At 42.8% G+C, this 19703-nt stretch overlaps 1 protein-coding gene across 2 annotated transcripts in view; it reads left to right on the forward strand.

The window, feature by feature from the left end:
- PTBP2 (polypyrimidine tract binding protein 2) overlaps positions 1–19703 on the forward strand; it is a 135413-nt gene that overhangs the window by 50517 nt on the left and 65193 nt on the right. For both annotated transcript variants that reach the window (XM_069232134.1, XM_069232135.1), the window contains exon 4: positions 18522–18694. In XM_069232134.1, coding sequence (XP_069088235.1) covers positions 18522–18694 — 173 coding nt within the window. The remainder of the gene's footprint in view (positions 1–18521; positions 18695–19703) is intronic.

A 19703-nucleotide genomic window follows, 5' to 3' on the forward strand; every position in this document is an offset into this window, starting at 1 on the left:
GAGCAGCGTTGGAGTGCCATTGAGAGGGAGGCCTTTGCTGTGGTCTGGTCCCTGAAGAAGCTGAGACCATACCTCTTTGGGACTCACTTCCTAGTTCAAACTGACCACAGACCTCTCAAATGGCTGATGCAAATGAAAGGTGAAAATCCTAAACTGTTGAGGTGGTCCATCTCCCTACAGGGAATGGACTTTATAGTGGAACACAGACCTGGGACTGCCCATGCCAATGCAGATGGCCTTTCCAGGTTCTTCCACTTAGAAAATGAAGACTCTCTTGGGAAAGGTTAGTCTCATCCTCTTTCGTTTGGGGGGGGGTTGTGTAAGGAAATGCCTCCTTGGCATGGTTGCCCCCTGACTTTTTGCCTTTGCTGATGCTATGTTTACAATTGAAAGTGTGCTGAGGCCTGCTAACCAGGCCCCAGCACCAGTGTTCTTTCCCTAACCTGTACTTTTGTATCCACAATTGGCAGACCCTGGCATCCAGATAAGTCCCTTGTAACTGGTACTTCTAGTACCAAGGGCCCTGATGCCAAGGAAGGTCTCTAAGGGCTGCAGCATGTCTTATGCCACCCTGGAGACCTCTCACTCAGCACAGACACACTGCTTACCAGCTTGTGTGTGCTAGTGAGGACAAAACGAGTAAGTCGACATGGCACTCCCCTCAGAGTGCCATGCCAGCCTCTCACTGCCTATGCAGTATAGGTAAGACACCCCTCTAGCAGGCCTTACAGCCCTAAGGCAGGGTGCACTATACCATAGGTGAGGGTACCAGTGCATGAGCATGGTACCCCTACAGTGTCTAAACAAAACCTTAGACATTGTAAGTGCAGGGTAGCCATAAGAGTATATGGTCTGGGAGTCTGTCAAACACGAACTCCACAGCACCATAATGGCTACACTGAAAACTGGGAAGTTTGGTATCAAACTTCTCAGCACAATAAATGCACACTGATGCCAGTGTACATTTTATTGTAAAATACACCACAGAGGGCACCTTAGAGGTGCCCCCTGAAACTTAACCGACTATCTGTGTAGGCTGACTAGTTCTAGCAGCCTGCCACAAACCGAGACATGTTGCTGGCCCCATGGGGAGAGTGCCTTTGTCACTCTGAGGCCAGTAACAAAGCCTGCACTGGGTGGAGATGCTAACACCTCTCCCAGGCAGGAATTGTCACACCTGGCGGTGAGCCTCAAAGGCTCACCTCCTTTGTGCCAACCCAGCAGGACACTCCAGCTAGTGGAGTTGCCCGCCCCCTCCGGCCAGGCCCCACTTTTGGCGGCAAGGCCGGAGAAAATAATGAGAATAACAAGGAGGAGTCACTGGCCAGTCAGGACAGCCCCTAAGGTGTCCTGAGCTGAGGTGACTCTAACTTTTAGAAATCCTCCATCTTGCAGATGGAGGATTCCCCCAATAGGGTTAGGATTGTGACCCCCTCCCCTTGGGAGGAGGCACAAAGAGGGTGTACCCACCCTCAGGGCTAGTGGCCATTGGCTACTAACCCCCCAGACCTAAACACGCCCTTAAATTTAGTATTTAAGGGCTACCCTGAACCCTAGAAAATTAGATTCCTGCAACAAGAAGAAGGACTGCCCAGCTGAAAACCCCTGCAGCGGAAGACCAGAAGACGACAACTGCCTTGGCTCCAGAAACTCACCGGCCTGTCTCCTGCCTTCCAAAGATCCTGCTCCAGCGACGCCTTCCGAAGGGACCAGCGACCTCGACATCCTCTGAGGACTGCCCCTGCTTCGAAAAGACAAGAAACTCCCGAGGACAGCGGACCTGCTCCAAGAAAAGCTGCAACTTTGTTTCCAGCAACTTTAAAGATCCCGGCAAGCTCCCCGCAAGAAGCGTGAGACTTGCAACACTGCACCCGGCGACCCCGACTCGGCTGGTGGCGATCCAACACCTCAGGAGGGACCCCAGGACTACTCTGATACTGTGAGTACCAAAACCTGTCCCCCCTGAGCCCCCACAGCGCCGCCTGCAGAGGGAATCCCGAGGCTTCCCCTGACCGCGACTCTTTGAAACCAAAGTCCCGACACCTGGGAGAGACCCTGCACCCGCAGCCCCCAGGACCTGACGGACCGGACTTTCACTGGAGGAGTGACCCCCAGGAGTCCCTCTCCCTTGCCCAAGTGGAGGTTTCCCCGAGGAACCCCCCCCTTGCCTGCCTGCAGCGCTGAAGAGATCCCTAGATCTCCCATTGACTTCCATTACAAACCCGACGCTTGTTTCTACACTGCACCCGGCCGCCCCCGCGCTGCTGAGGGTGAAATTTCTGTGTGGACTTGTGTCCCCCCCGGTGCCCTACAAAACCCCCCTGGTCTGCCCTCCGAAGACGCGGGTACTTACCTGCAAGCAGACCGGAACCGGGGCACCCCCTTCTCTCCATTCTAGCCTATGTGTTTTGGGCACCACTTTGAACTCTGCACCTGACCGGCCCTGAGCTGCTGGTGTGGTGACTTTGGGGTTGCTCTGAACCCCCAACGGTGGGCTATCTTGGACCAAGAACTGAACCCTGTAAGTGTCTTACTTACCTGGTAAAACTAACAAATACTTACCTCCCCTAGGAACTGTGAAAATTGCACTAAGTGTCCACTTTTAAAACAGCTATTTGTCAATAACTTGAAAAGTATACATGCAATTTTGATGATTTGAAGTTCCTAAAGTACTTACCTGCAATACCTTTCGAATGAGCTATTACATGTAGAACTTGAACCGGTGGTTCTTAAAATAAACTAAGAAAAGATATTTTTCTATATAAAAACCTATTGGCTGGATTTGTCTCTGAGTGTGTGTACCTCATTTATTGTCTATGTGTATGTACAACAAATGCTTAACACTACTCCTTGGATAAGCCTACTGCTCGACCACACTACCACAAAATAGAGCATTAGTATTATCTATTTTTTACCACTATTTTACCTCTAAGGGGAACCCTTGGACTCTGTGCATGCTATTCCTTACTTTGAAATAGCACATACAGAGCCAACTTCCTACAGTGTGCATATATAATTATAAGCTGGGTAGGTGGGTGGCCTAAATCTATGCAACTGTAATAGACTTTTAATGGAATTTGAGTTTATTTTCCCTTGTATTGTATTTTTTGTTGTATATATTTGTTTTATTTTTTTATATCCCAAATGTTTGATAGCAGTAAAACATTTTTACAGTCAAATTTACAATTACATTTTTTAACATGTTTTTAATTTTCTAAACTTTTTTTATATATAACTTCCTTGATGCATCCATTGCAGAAAATTGTTTCACATGTTAATCATAGATGTCCCATTAATTCATCAGCAAAGTCCTTCACTTGTGGATTTATAAAGAACCAATTCACTAAGAGAGCACCTGACATTTGACCTTGGTCATTAAATACACAGCAAGTGTGATGAGATAAGAACAAGATTCATTGGCCTTTTAACAGAAAGCAAGCTTGTGAAAGGATACAGAAAACATGGTTTAGGCAACAGGAGGGATGAAATTAACCTGGTGAGCCAAAAGCAAATAAAGCTAGCAAATGGAAAACCAAAAAGTGTGAGTTACAAACTACAAAGCTGATGGTTATCATCCAGCGGAATGCATTCCTCTATCAGCTTTCTTACAGTCCGCAAGATATCTTTAGCAAACTAGACAGCTGCTCTTAGGCTGCAACCTGAAAATGTGCTTGTTATATTACAATACTTGTACGGGCACGACTGGTGAGTGCACACTCTTCATAGTTTTACCTAAACTGTTTCACTCTGGGAGGTAGAAAGGTCCTTATCCATGCTCACAAATCCCTCCACAACACTGGACCAGCCTACCTTAATGAACGAGTAAACTTCCACACACCTACCCGACTTCTCCGCTCCGCTGACCTCGCCCTCGCCACAGTCCCACGCATCCAATGCACCACCTCCGACGGCAGATCCTTCCCCCACTTCGCCTCCAAGACCTGGAACTCCCTCCCCACCATCCTACGCAAAACCCAGCACCTCAAGACATGGCTTTTTGAGCAGTAAATGGCAACCAGCCCCCCCCCCCCCCCCCCCTTCCAGGGCCTTGAGACCTAACAGGTGAGTAGTGCGCTTAATACATTTTTTGATTGATTGACAGTGTTGAAAATGTACCAGCCCTGTACATCGATGCAAGCCAGAATCATTAATTGATTAATGCCACCCTATGCAATTAGGTGATTTGTGATGTAATGGTGGGTGTGAAGGATGATGCAGATGTGAGTAGTTTTGGGTGTGAAGGATGATGCAGGTGGAGTTGTTGATGTAAAGGATGATAGTTGCGAGTAGTCATATTTATTAGTAGATATTGGTACAAAGGATGATTCAGGTGCCAGTAGTCTTGGGTGTGAAGGATGTGCATGAAAGTTAAGGTTTGCTCCAGCTGTAGCACTATGAATTATGGTATGGTGTAGTTAATGTGCATCAGCATATTTAACAGGAACTACTCCTTTGAATGTTCTTGTTGTGAAACCCGGTGAACTGAGTCATTGGATTGATGGTCACCCATAGTAGCCAGTCCATATGTTTTCTGGTCTGCTGGTTGCGTACCATGAGGTCTGACTTTGCCTGATGGTTAAGACTACTTTAAATGGGACTAAAAAAGTGGGTGCTCCAGAGGGGTCGTCACCAATGTAAATATGGGTGTGGCTTAAACACACAAACTAATTTTCGGTGATTCCCATAGAGTGCAATCTGATCAGTATTGGGGTTGTTCTCAGAACGTTGTCATTATATCAAGATATTTGCACAGCAACTAACACACACATTTAAACCTAGCCAGGACTGTGCCAATGGTTCTTGGCTTTTAAAAGTAAATGAGTAACAGCAATTATTTGTTGCAACTAATTATTATTGAAAATGTTTTAATGCTGAAATTGTGAGGCACTTAACCCCTTACACAGGCCTCAGTAAGGTTTAATTATGTGGTTATGGTTTACAGAGTCTCAATCATTCCGGTTATCTTCATGCTGTTTAACATGCGTGCCTTTTTTCTCTCTATCTGCGCATCTTAGACCTCCCCTCTTTCTTCTTTAGCACCGTTGCCACTCTTCTGAATGCACTTATCTGTATCTCATTTACTTCACGTACCTCAAACACACAACGCATCCACTCACCTGCAACCACCCCATTTTCTTTTACTTTCACCTTGCCAGCATTATGACAGTATGCTGTACCTTTTTCACACTAAATCTTGCATTGAATCACAATTGCAACAGGAGTACATGACCACTGGAGGCTGACTCCGCAAAGAGGCCAAGGATTGGATGACCAGCTATTACTAATGCCTATTTGACCACCTGACAGACATTGTGAGAAACTCTTACCGCCTTCAGCATCAGTTCAGAGATCTCAATTATGGCAAGTTAATAACCAATGGAGGCGACTTATTTCAAAGTGTACACTGTGCAGGAGCAAAGTGTGCACTGAGCCAGAGCAATATGCTGCACGAACAAAACACAGAAACCTAAGATCCTAGAAATAGCCAACACTCTGTAAATGAAAGATGAAGTAAAACGTGAAATATAAACATAAAACACTGACATGGGTTGTCTTGATGATTTTTTATAATATAATTTGGCAGTAAAGTTAGACATTTAGGAAATTAATATTGTCCGCGCACTGTTTCTTTACTTTCAAACTACACACACCAAAACCTGCTTGCAAAATAAGACAAATTTGCAACAGATTGTCACTGCTCTGCAGACACATTTGCACAGACTGGATATTTTACAAGCAGTGTTTTGTGTGCAAGAGTAACTCCTCTCTGCATGCACTCCATTTCTTTTTTTTGGGTGGGGTGGGGGGGGGCTGTCTACTGTCTAGAGACAGGCTGTAGTGCTTCCATTCTCGTTTCTGACCTCTCTTTTCTGACACACATGGTTGCTTGAAAGGTTGCATCACATGGAGTCCTACTCTGTGGACCTGCTCTCTTTTTTTGCCCTTATTGATACACATGGGTGAACTCACACACTGCCATGTGGTGTGGATACCCATTTGTGACATGCTGTAACACATTTGTCATTTATTATCATTTTTTTGGGGGAGGGAGCTTTGCCTCTCTCCCAATGGAAATAAAAAGTATATTGCACTCTACACTTCCTCCTTTGTAACAGTGGTGCTGCAAATGATTCTTTCACACAGTCACATCACAAGTGAACCTTAGAAGCTGGTATTGTTGTTTCTAGGCAACCAACTATTAAGTGTCTTACGTCAGTTGCGTACTATTTATTTATTAATAATAATAATGACCATTTTGTTAAGCCTTACCTGCAATACAAGGAATAAATCAGGCCTCAAAAAATCTCCCAACTGCTGGTGCCATATTTTATCAGGTCGAACTATTTGAGTACCTGAGTTGACAAAGAACATGTTGAGTCAAAGTTAAGGAGCAATAATGCCACCTTTTAGATTTTGTTCTCATCTTGTCACATGTGCTCTGTGTTTAGAGACAGGTCAAAAGTCATATTGTCTTCTCACAAATAATATTCCTTCTGACTGCAGAGTTCCAGAATTTTGTAAGGTGAACAGTCTGAACTGTTAAATGAAAGGCTGTAGGTTGTCAGGTTTTTCCTAACAACATTTATATTACTAACTCTCCTGTACAAACATTTCAAAATCTATTTCTGTAGTTGTGAAAGCCTTCATTTTGTACTTGTGGGATGAAAACATATTAGGATGAAAACATAACTAAGAGGTGTTTAAACATAAATTAAGGAACACTCCTGCCCTGATGGTGGTTCTATTAGTAAACTAAGAGACAATTTATGGACCATGTGTAAACTATATGTCGGCTAGATTCTTATTGTACATGAAGCAAACTTTTATTTAATCAAACAAGGTTTTTTTTTTGTACAGCGTAAATGCTGAGCTCGCATATTTGAAGTGACTTATGTGAGAATGTAGAAAAAGGTGACTACAAAATAAAATATTTGCATCGAGTGCAGAATTTCAGACCTGTTTATTGGTCAAGCACATTAGTTAGGTCCAGTAGATTATCCAGGTTACTTGACCTGCAGGCCTGGTAATATTTGCATGATTTTACAAGGCCTGTAAATTCTAAAGCTTTTCAAGAGGATTTAGAATTCTTTCCCCTTTGTTTTTACACCTTCAGTTGTAAGTTTTCGGGGGTGATGTCAAATGTTTTGGGATGGGTCAAGGCCACAGCCGAAGTATTCGTTTGGCGAAGCGAAATATATTTTGAGAGTGACAAACCAAAGAGAAAGGTCTAAATGCATTTATTTCTTTTACTTTCTCGTAAATACAATTTTGTTTGCAAAGTTCTTCCATATAAAGGAAGTGTCCCACCATTTCCATTTTTATTCTTTATTTTCCTTTTCATATGCACTGCATGTTTGATGCACTTGCTAAGTGGTTTGTTTTGAGGTACTTCCATTTTTTATTTTTTCACTGCTTTTATTTTAAAAATCAGTCCCGTGTAGGTAATTGTCATTAAGAGGCGATTCCTGTCCTTTGCATAGCTATCAGTTGTTATTCTCTGCTGTGTAAACAAACTTTATAGATTTTATAGTGATAATTATTCAAGCAAACCTACCCTTCCTCCTAAAGATGTCACTCTCCTTGAAGGTTCTGAAGTAGTCATACAACTTGAAGATAATTCATTGTATCCGTTTTCAATCTTTGAATATTAGCCAGGCTTAAGCACCACTGATGCTCACGAAACAGTACATTATGAACACTGTTCATCTCACCCGCACTGTGGTTTGCAGGGATCGCTCAAGGCGGGGTTGAGCATAACACTACTTGTGCATGGTCTGACAGTGTCTTAGGTAGGTATATTCACACTAGAGGACAGAAAAATATACCTGGTGTAAAAACCCAAGGGGATCAACATCCATGTGTTTAAAAAAAACAAAAAGAAACGGCCCTCACCCACAAATTGTGGCATGCATCATCATAGGGCCCTGCTAACACACTCCGAGATATATATCCACTTTGGAGTGGAGCAGTAAGGGTAGGGAAACCTGAAACACATCAGACATATCCAACAAAATGGCACAGGGACCAAAGACGAACAACAGAAAAAACATAACACCACCTATGACAAATTTTAACCCTGTCCGGGCTACACTGGAATAAAATGGAAAGAGTGATTAGCCTGAGGCAGCTTTATGTTTTTTTTCTGTTGTTCGTCTTTGGTCCCTGTGCCATTTTGTTGGATGTTGAACCCCTTGGGTTTTTACACTAGGTATATTTTTCTGTCCTCTAGTGTGAATATATAGTTACAGGGAGGTTGGACAGAAAAAATTTCCTCTCACCCCTCTACAGTGTTTTAGTGTCTTAGGTGCCTGACCGCATTCACCCATGAGCACGTTACATTCGATATGGCTGGAAATGGCACACTCTATGCAAGACAACACCCCGGATATTTTCGGGGAAGAAGACGCACAGAGGAGCTGGAGCAAGAAGGGGCGTTCTCCATCAAAGACTTGGTTTCAGACCTACTATCCAACATTGAGAGCCAGGACATCACTTCGGTGCAAGTCGTGGGTAAAAAAAACCTACCTCTCCTCCTCCTTCCTTAAAGACAGTAAAGAAGCTCACAAAAGAGGTCCATGGACCACCACTGCCATCGGGTCTCGGAAGCTTGACTCGGCTACCCTGCCCTCAGCTCTGCTTTGGAATCTGGAAAGACTGTGGCTGGGTCTTCACAATTGACCTCTATTTCTTCCCGAAAACATCCAGGGCTTCAGAACCAAAAACAACAGACTACTAGAGTGCCCACAACTTCAGCACCGAAAACTTCGGCACTGAGCGAAAGTACAACATCCGTCCCTTCGGAATGAAAGTTTACAACAGCACAAGATTTCTGTGTCAAACAGCTGACTGACCATTCTTCGCTAAGCAGCGCAAACATCACATTGAAAAAAACAGGCATAATTGTGTCGTCTCCCACTATTCCTCTAAAGAAGCTTTCTTTTCATGAGCATCTCGACACTTCACCTCCTCCTAAAAAGCCTCATAAGGGAAAAGCTTCTACGTCTAAGTCTGCATCAGCAGCTCCGCTCCCATCTCCACCTCCTCACTCACCTAATTCTCAAGTTGCTGGATATTACAAACCACAAGGTTCACTTGTATATGGTATGGAAGATCTAGAGAATGTTCCACTAGTCCCTGACCCCTTGGATATTTATGATACAGACCTTATTATGGATACAGACTCAGATCTCAATCCTGCCTGCTCCTCCAGAGGACACCACTGGGTATCAGCAAGTAATGGCTAGGGCTGCTTCTTATCACAACGTGCAATTACACAAGGATCCAATAGAAAACCTATTTGATAACCTCACCTCAACACACAGGCACATACAATTTCTTTCTTTTACCAGGAATGCTTTGACATGTCCAAGACATTCTTGTAAAGCCTGTGCGATCCTGTCGAATTACACCACAGGTAGATTTAAAAAAATGTACAGCAGCTCCATCTGATTCAGTATACATCTAGTCAAAAGTCGTCCCAGATTCCATTGTCATTACCACAGTCAGGAAGAGAGTAAATAGGCTACTGGAGATTCTCCTCCACCAGAGAAAGAAGGTAAACCAAATTGATGCAGCAAGAAAAAGGATTGCTGCGCAACAGGCCAATCATGCAGTATCGAGGGACAGGAGTGTACTCTCTACTTTCTCATTCCCAAAACAACAGCACTCTCAGGCCTATTTTGAATCTCAGACAGCTAAATCAATATATTCTCTCACAGCATTTTCACATGGTTCCCCTTCAAGATGTAATTCCATTACTACCAAAAGGCGACATCATGACCACTCTAGATCTGAAGGACAATTCATCCTGTAAACCACAAATATCTAAGATTTTTAGTGACGGGACAATATTATCTGTTGAAAATTCTACTTTTCAGAGTCACAACCGCTCCCAGGGTATTCACCAAGTGTCTAGCAGTAGTTGCTGGACATCTTGGAAGGCACCACATACAGGTATTTCCTTACTTGGACGATTGGCTGATCAAAGTGACCACCTTAGGCCAGTGCCAGTCCCACACTTAGAGTAAGCCTTCTTCACAAATAAGGGTTTACAATACACACTACAATCAACACCTACAGCCTTTCCAGTTTCAACCGAATCTAGGGGCTATACGCAACACACAATTGGGGCTCACTTGCCCTAATCAAACACGAGTCCACAATATTCGGGGAACAATTTCTCAAATACAGGTCAATCAAATGTACACAGTCAAAACATTGATATGACTCATAGGCATGATGGCATCCTGCATTGCCACTGCCTCTCATGCCAGACTCCATGCTCTCTCCAGTTGTCTCACCCACACAAACTATCTGGAGGTGTGCTCATCATCACCACATTGATCTTCTGGCAGAATATCTCCCAGGGACAGACAATGACTGCTAAGCAGGATGCACTAACAAGTCCACAAATGGGAACTCCACCCAGTAGTTCTTCAAAATTAATTCCAAAAGTGGGGAACAGCACACATAGACCTATTCACCACATCAGAAAGCTCAGAATGCCAAAACTTTGCATCCAGGTAACAACCACCCCCCCCCCCCGTCCAAAGGCAATCCCCTATGGATCAACAGGTCAGGCACATTTTCTTACTCTTTTCCGCTTCTCTCTCTCTCATTCCATTCGTGGTGCACTAACTTAAAGTTTTCTCAAAATGACCCTCGTAGCACCCACATGGGCTCACCAGTCTTGGTTTACAACTCAAGAGACTCCTTAACAGACCGGATCTTCTCCCACAAAATCTACAACAGATAAGATATCTGGAACCCAAATCACTCAACCTTGTGATATGGCTCCTGAAGTAATAGAATATGGCTACCTTTACTTACCTTCAGAGTGTATGAACATTCTAAAACTGGCACGTAGACCAACAACTAGAGCCTGTTATGTAGCATAATGGTAACGTTTTGTTTCTCTCCATCTAAACACATTAAACCACTAACACCATTTGCTTCACCCACTAAAGGCAAATCTGGCTTACACATCAATTCACTTGCAACTAGCTGCCATTGTAGCCTATTTACATAATAGATAACATACTTCATTATTCAAAATACCAGTCATTAAAGTTTTCATGGAAGGTCTTAAGAGTAATCCCACCCTGGCTACCCCCCAGTACCTACCTGGAATCTTAATATTGCACTCACTAGTCTCACAGGCCCTCCATTTGAGCCTCTTCATTCATGACCTTTACAATTCCTTTCTTACAAAGTAGCTTTTTTTAGTTGCTATTACATCACTAAGATGTGTTACTGAGCTACAAGCCTTTGTTAGAAGAGCCTTTCTTTCAAATACATAAGGACAAACTAGTCCTTTGTACAAACCCCAAATTTCTACCAAAAGTTGGAGTTCCACATTATTAATCAAACGATTGACATTTTTTCCCACAATCCGATTCTGTCAGAAGGTGCACACCACACATTAGATGTTATGAGCTCTCATGTATTGTCGCGTCGGCTCTCATTATTCTAATGAGACTACTGGATTTGAGCAGCGGAATCGCCTGCGGTGTGGGGGACTGTCTAACCCACTACAGGGGACACCTGTCTCCCCCAATCTGGGTTTTTCTCCAGCTAACTAGCAGTGCCTCATCTCTAACCAAGAGCAGTGATGATTGGGCAGCTGAGCGCATGACACAATTGACTTCTCAGGGGAAATCATTGTCACTCAGATCGCATCAGTTTCTCTCAGTTACATTAGCCTCACCCACACAATGACAAACCAAGGCAGTATATGTTTCAATAAGGTTTTATTGAAGCAACTGCCTCTTAGATTATAAACAAGTACTGCAATAATCAGGGCGATAAAGCTGGACAGGATTAAAATTGTGACAAGGAGAGTGAAGCATAGAAATAACGCTACCATTTTGTCACTAGAGTCAATAGACTAATTCCTACCTAAGCTATAATAGAGCACAGCATGTTAAGCTCTACTTCTGCCAGTCTGGTTCCCCTGGGTAAACATCATCCCCCCCCCCCCCCCCCCCATACCTGAGCAAAGGCCTGAACTCTGCATAAGCAGCTGTAGCGAGGCGTTCAGCAATCGGCATACCGTCGTGGTCATCTGGCTGGAATCTCCCTCTAATGTGTATGGGACAGGGAAGTGTTTTTATAGTAAAACATCTAATGTTCTGAGAAAATGTCCCTACGTAAGGATGTGTGTGTTTCTTTGAATACCAGAGGCAAAGCGTTACCACATTTTACCGGCAACCTATCTTACTTCAGCCTTGAGAGAAGCACAGAGTGCTTGTTTAAGAACACAGTGCTGGCCTAAGCAAAGAACAGCTAGAAAGAGAGAAATCAAACAAGACCGCAAATGTGGCTATTGTTAAAATAATAAACTAAGCTGAATAAAATATATATCTAGGTCAAAGTGCACAGCGGCAGGCCTAGTGTTCTAAAATAATGTGCATGGAGCTAGAACTAAAATGGTACACAACACCCTCCTCTTGCTGGTTCAAAGGTGGTTCAAAACCTGATGGTATGTATAAAAGCTGCTAAAATTCAACCTAAGATAGATAGATAGATAGATAGATATATAACAAGTTAGTCACTTGAGCAAATATAAGGACAATGTAAAAATGTTAACTTGTGGTGTAAAAAGGCATAATTTCAAGAGTCATAGTCATTTTGAAAGTTGCCAGTCGAATCCAGAACAATTGAAGACAGGAAATCTTCCACTTTGGCAGGTGTTAAAGTAGGAAATGCATCGCCAAGAAGGACCAAGCAGCATTCGTGTTCCATAGCTTGAGCTGCAGCCAAGGCCGCATCATTCCGTGGTGTGCCCAATAATGAGTTCAGAGCCGCATCCTCCAGGAAGGGCAACTCCTAAGCAGCTTCCCGTACCAAACACATCCTCAACACGCATGTCCGGTAACGAACCCTCAGCGAGAACATCCACAGATCAGCGTCCAATGAAAGCAAGCGCTGCGTAGAAAGTCAGACTTTCAGTGCATGTTTGAATGAGCACCAGAGGCATCGAAACATGGGCTGCACTTAATACAAAACCGGTCTGAATGACAGACTAGTCACACTCCAATTGCTCCAGGAGTGTTGCTCCGAAGTACTGCATCTTGTGTTCACGACACAGCTGCACTGTTGCCATCGCTTTCATTTCTCCTTGTTGCGGCGGGACAGCCATTGCACAGAAAAAGTAGCAATAGCAAAATGCCACCTATTATAGCCAAAGTTATTGGAAATCCCCCGAAAATACTGGAGAATATTGAGTGGATGGCTGATGGTATTAAACAGAATATGGAGGAGAAGGTGTGAACGAAACCAGAACCAACAGCCTTAGAGAAATTTGCAATTCCAGTAGTACTGGACGCGTTAAATATTCGTCCCACGAGTTCACCAAAGTGTCTCGTAAAGTTGGTACTTAAAAGGGACTGTATCTCTGCTGATGACCTTGCCACCCGAAGTGCGTAGGTCTTGTGTCCAGATGCGAGCCCCATATGTTTTTGGAACAATAAAGCCTTGAGTCTGCTCAGCTTGTCAAAGGAGTAGCAGTATGGGGCCAAATGTCAGCTACCTCTCTTTGTCTAGTGGGAGGAGTGTGTTCCCGCAGCATGTAATAATCTTAGAGACCGAAAGAACATAAACCATTCCAGCTCTCATCCCACAACAGTCTTCACTATTGAGGAGAACAAAGTTGCCATTTGAAAGCACTTGGAACTTGGGTCTAATCAAGGGGGCTAGAACTCCCTTCAGATAACAAGCAAATTTGCTGCCGCAGCATTATACGCCCGTGCAAGGACAGCAGTTTACAAACCATGGTGCGAAAGCTTCCAACTTCTATTATATACTTCATTTAAGAGGCGCTTTCTGCGTTTTCAGGGGCCTAACAGGAAGTCCTGTCAGTCAGTATTATTAGACAGGAGACTGAGGTGTTCTCTACCAGCATCTAGTGAGTAACCCTTCCTCCGTTTCTGGCATAGTTTCCCTACACTGTATGTTAGTATACCCGCATGTTTGGATGATAGATAGCGAGGGTCCGGCCTACTAGTTCTAAAACCTCCCATGGAGCTTATAAAACGTTTGACACCCATTGGTATTGATTGGCCACAACAACCACCCGCCAGAACATGACAGTGAAGCATTTAATGTGCCATTCTGGACCCATTCATCGAGCTGATCTTCCCGTTGCATTGATATGTTTTTGCCATTTATTAAATTTTGCAGGGACTGGAATACTGGGCACGTTCAATTCTTTAATTTTTGCTAAGCCTAAACATTTTGCCTGTTGTACAGTTTCATTTAAAAATATAATTTGAACAGGAATCAGGCATCCTCAAAGCAAAGCTTCCTTCCCCCTTATTTTCCAATTTCGTGTTCCCCACACACTTAAGTCAATCGACTTCAGCCAATATTCATAGCCTTCTATAGTCAACCGGGAAACGAAGGAATCTGAATAAATACATTTCGTATCTGTCAATAAGTGTACATTTTCCATTGATGGCAATTAAAAATGACTCAGCATTTCTAACATTGTGGCCAGAAAAATATGTAAACTTTCCATAATACGTTTTAGAACTCCCTTGTGGTGGAGTTGGACAATGTTCCCATTGTGTGCAATTAAAAATAGTCTTTGGGGTACTTGCTCTGTTTATGAAATGGTGCCCATAATAATTATAGCAAAACATATCACCATAATTCTCTTTAGATTGGTAGAATCTTTGTTTTCAAATACAGAATAGTACTGCAATTCAGTCATCATAGAATCAACTGTTTTCACATCCCAGTCATCAGAAACAACTCCAGGTATTATTACATCGTTCATTGAAAGTTTAAACACATATGGTATTTGAATGACCTCTGTGAGGCCGTATATATCAAATGTTATCTTATCCCAAACAATTCCATCAGGAATTGGTATAGCCGAAATGTTCACAAAAGACAAGTCTCTGCGGTCCTTGTGAGAAGAAAATTGGGGTTTTAGGATCCCGAGAGGGATTCGGGAACTACTTGCTGTTCCTCTTGGTCTGTTGTGCAGGATCGGCCACATAGTGTAACTTGACATTGTCGATGGAGACAAAGCGGTTTTCTTTAGCACCAGCCAACGGTAGTAGAATGACCGTTCTGGTACCGTGTGTTCCCAAGACTGGGACTGGTGCACGATAGGAAGGACCGAGCTCCTTTTTCACAGCAACCTTTTCACGTACTAGATCTCCAACTTTAGGAATCCATCCGGTAGGTGTTACTGGTACATCCTTAATTCCTGTGGAGGCAGCATTGTCAGAAGCGTTGTTGTCACAGAACTGTTGTAATTCCTGCAAGACAGTGACACATTCATTTATGCCAAACGGTATTTTTGCTGCCTCCACACCAGGACCATCAAGATCTGGAACATACATTTGGGTCCCGAACAGGCACTCATATGCAGTACGATCCCCCCCCCCCCCTCCTCTTCCCCTCCCTCCACCCCACTCCTGCCCCACAGGGACCTTCTAGGCAGATTAAGTGCTCTCTGGACTCAGTACAGGTGGTTAAGCCAGCTCCAACCCATACCTAAGAGACTGGCTGTTAAGGACTGCTTTAAATCACGTTTTAGTCGCTCCACTACACTATATACCCCCCCCCCCCCCAGGATAAATGGAGACAAGTAATGGAGTTCGACCCCTAACAGCCATTGCGTCCATGAATGCTCTTGATGCGAAAGCAGGGCCCTGGTCCAAGTGGAAAGCAGCAACTGCATGTGTAACGATAAAGACTCGCAAGTCTTTAATAACAGTCAGAGTGTCAGCCAAGCGTTGTGGCCACACCCATAGAAATCTGGAGCAAGAGTCAACTGCAAGTAAAATGTATTTGTAGGCCTGAAGTCTCCATAAGCAGTTGTAGTGAGGCGTTCAGCAATCGTCATACAGTCGTGGTTATCTGGCTGGAATCTCCCTCTAACGTGTATGGCACAGGGAAGTGATTTTATAATAAAACAGCTGATGTTCTGAGAAAATGTCCATACGTAAGGATGTGTGTATTTCTTTGAATACCAGAGGCAAAGCGTTGCCACGTTTTACCGGCAACCAATTTTACTGCAGCCTTGAGAGAAGCACAGAGTGCTGGCCTAAGCAAAGAACAGCTAGATGGAGAGAAATAAAACAAGACCGCAAATGTGGCTATTGTTAAAATAATAAACAAAGCTGAAAAAAATATACCTAGGTTAAAGTGCACAGTGGCAGGCCTAGTGTGCTAAATTAACATGCATGGAGCTAGAACTAAAATGGCTACACAACAGTATTACATTGACAGGACAGAAGAGTTAAGGAAAATTAAGCAGCTTTTACAGTACCACATAAGGGAAATCCTATTACAAAAAATAGCATAGCTAGATGGATTGTAAGATGCATGCAAATGTGTTATGCTAAAGCAAAAAGACCATTACCACTTACTTTTAAAGCACATTCCTCAAGAATGGGGGAAAAAGGCTCCATCATGGCATTGTTAGGAAATATATTCCCTTAGCTGACATTTTGCAAAGCAGCTACCTGGTTTACGCCACACACATATACAGACATAAATATTAGTTGGTAGATGTATAGGTTCATCAGCAAAGAAAATTCAAAAAAGGGGATCCCTAGATTGATAAGGAGAGAAAACTAGGGAATCAAATCAATCTTTGTACAAACATGTCTCTCCTATATATTTCGACATACAGACATCCATCAACAAATACCACAAAATCTGAAACTAAACAAATTTTATTATAAATCAAAAAAGTACATAAAAAATATAAAGCCAAAATACTGTTCCAACTCTCATAAAGACACAAAGACAAACAATGAATAATCGACACAACACCTCACTCAGACCACACTCATATTGAGACAACAGATAAAGACAAATAAAATTTCCACAACGAAAATCAAATTAACAAATACATTTCAAAATAACACATGTTGCTCCCTATTCATATACAAAGATATCAATACATCTAATTCTTTCGGCCAGCCTCAATCATACACAAAGTCCTAGGGCCGGCCACAAAGTAAAGAGCCGAACTCTACATGCACCGGCACATATTAATTAGCCATCCTTGATGTCCCGTGCTTAGAATCCTTTGGCCAGCCACAAAGTAAAAAACTATCATTGATGTCCCATACTTAAAATCCTTTGGCCAGCCACAAAGAGAAATGTCAACGGTGGATTCCGAAATAAATAGGTCCTTTATACTACCTTCATCAGGGCCACAGATCCATATCTCTGTCAACCATCTGAAAAATGCTCTGCATCAGAATAAATACACTGATATTGATTCTTACTGATTTGTCATAAGTGTCTTTATACTGTTTTAACGGTGACAGATGTCACCAAAGGTCAGCAAGCCAATGTGTAGGACAAGCTGTCCTAAGAGCACTTTTTCAAACAACTGCAACTCCCACAGGTTAGCTACTGTATTTTTGGGCGGGACTGCGTTAGTCTTTGCACAGCATGTGTATCTACAGCCACACATGCCATTGAACGGAAAATGTTGCTTACCAGTGCTGTAGAGTTGCATGTGCCCTCCCCACTCTAGGAAGCCTGTGGTAGTTGCAGTTACTTTGTACTGTATATAGTTATTTGCATGGACATACTGATATAATGATAGCTGAAGAAAGCACTGACGAGCTAATGCAGAGTAATCTTCATTTATGGCAATTCAGCACTGGCTTTCAGCATGATTGTTTACCTTTGCAGAAGCGTGCCGATGTTTTTTGCTCTTGTGTTGTGATATGTGTCTTCCTGAAAAATCTCTGAAAGGTTAAGCTCTGCTTTACATACAGCACCATTGGTTTCTCACGAACTAGACGTTGCAGGATTGTTAACCAGGGTTCCCATGTTCTGAGAGACTTCTTTCCTGCTTGCAGTGTAATTAACTCTGAAAGTGTAATTCCTGTTAACTGGAATGCCGCATCCAGACTGAACAGTAAACTGAGGGAGAGGAGATACGCAAGAAGGGAGCAACGCAAAGAATCTGACTGAAAATTAAATGCCCTATGCATGTGTAGTTCAGGCTCAGCATTCTTGAAACCGTATTGCTGTAAAATGTTCATGGGGATATGTATCTGCATCATTTATTGCCTCCTTTGGTGACACTTTACTGGATTACATAAAAATATCTGCCACGATATTTAAGGTACAGGTCAACTGTGTGCAGGAACCCTTTTTCTTTGTTCATCAACTCTCTCCACCTTCCCACTCACCTGCAAACTTCTCCTACGTGCCCACTCACATACACACATCTTCATTTAGCATTCTCACTCATTTACTCACCTACATCTACCTACATTCACCAACCCACTTATCTACCCATTCACTTCATTCACTGACAGAACAGTCTATCTAATTTCGCACAGACACAATCTTGCCCTTCTTATCCAGCACTTTCGTAAGAAAAGCCAGACTTCTTGGTTTCCAATTCTTGTTTAGTATCTTTGGAATTTTAGTGCTTGGTCATATTTTGCAGAGCTTTATAGCTGGGGGCCTGTTTATAATGATCAAACATGTTTTGATTGCAGTGTGGTTTATATGCAGATTATTTCTTTCAGCTAATGGTAATGATAGCAAGAAATTTAAAGGAGATGATAAAATGGATGCAGCACCTTCCCGTGTCCTCCACATTCGGAAGTTACCTGGTGAAGTAACAGAGACGGAAGTAATTGCTTTAGGTTTACCTTTTGGCAAAGTTACCAACATCCTCATGCTCAAGGGCAAAAATCAGGTACCTTTTACAGCTCTTTATTGTACTGTATTTGTATTTAGTCAGCATGTTTAACATTGCATCTGTTAACACTATATTGAAGAACCTGCTTTTTAAATAGCATGTAATGTTGCAGTTTTACTATTTCAAAGCACCTTAAGCAAACCTGCTCTGCTTCATGGTATTCTGATGAATAGAACGCTGTGATCCTTTCACTGAACTAGTGTATTAACTAAGTATATTTCATTTAATAGTATTTAGGAATTAGGCGGTAATAGAGGCGAGAAAATCGAAAGTATCTGACTGTAATAATACCACTTGTTGGGAACCATCACTTTTTGAGTGTAAGTGAATGCGTGGATCTTTTTGGCACTGGGCTGCAGTACAACAGCATGCCATATTCTCTAGGCAGAGTGCTGCGCAAAGTGCAAAGTCAACAAGTTCAAAGCTTAGTGTCTTCTGAAAATACACAAATTTGCTGCAGCAGTTGGTGCAGAATGTGTTTGGGGCTCTCAATTACAAAGGGGTTGAAGTTTATATACATATTTGTGTCTGTAAAAGAGGTTGAGAGCTAGGTGAACATTTACTTTTTAAAATGCAAGGGCCAAAATCCGTACAACAGATTAATACACTAGAATCCATAATACCTAATGGTGCTAACGTGTTACCCAGTCTTTACCTTTTTGGCTCCCCACTCTAGAGATAGAGTATCAATTACTCGTTTACATGGAATCTGATGTAAGAGCTTAATCAACTTTGCTGACCAGGCAGTTAGAAAGAGCCTGTTGTAGGGACTGCTTTTGAACAGGCACTGGAAGAATGATGGGGAAAATCCCAAGAACGTTTCAGACATATATGCCCCAATTTGCTATCGAAACCAGCCGCACTCTGGTCTAACATAGTTGCATGTTCATTTAGAACCTAGCTTACCAGTAAAGCATATAATTAGACAGACACCACATTTAATCTCCCTAAACCAAAATCCTTTTCTGCAGATTGCGACAGATATTAATTGTCTGGTACCATCTTT

Source organism: Pleurodeles waltl, chromosome 4_2 (assembly GCF_031143425.1).
Source record: "Pleurodeles waltl isolate 20211129_DDA chromosome 4_2, aPleWal1.hap1.20221129, whole genome shotgun sequence".
NCBI lineage: Eukaryota > Metazoa > Chordata > Amphibia > Caudata > Salamandridae > Pleurodeles > Pleurodeles waltl.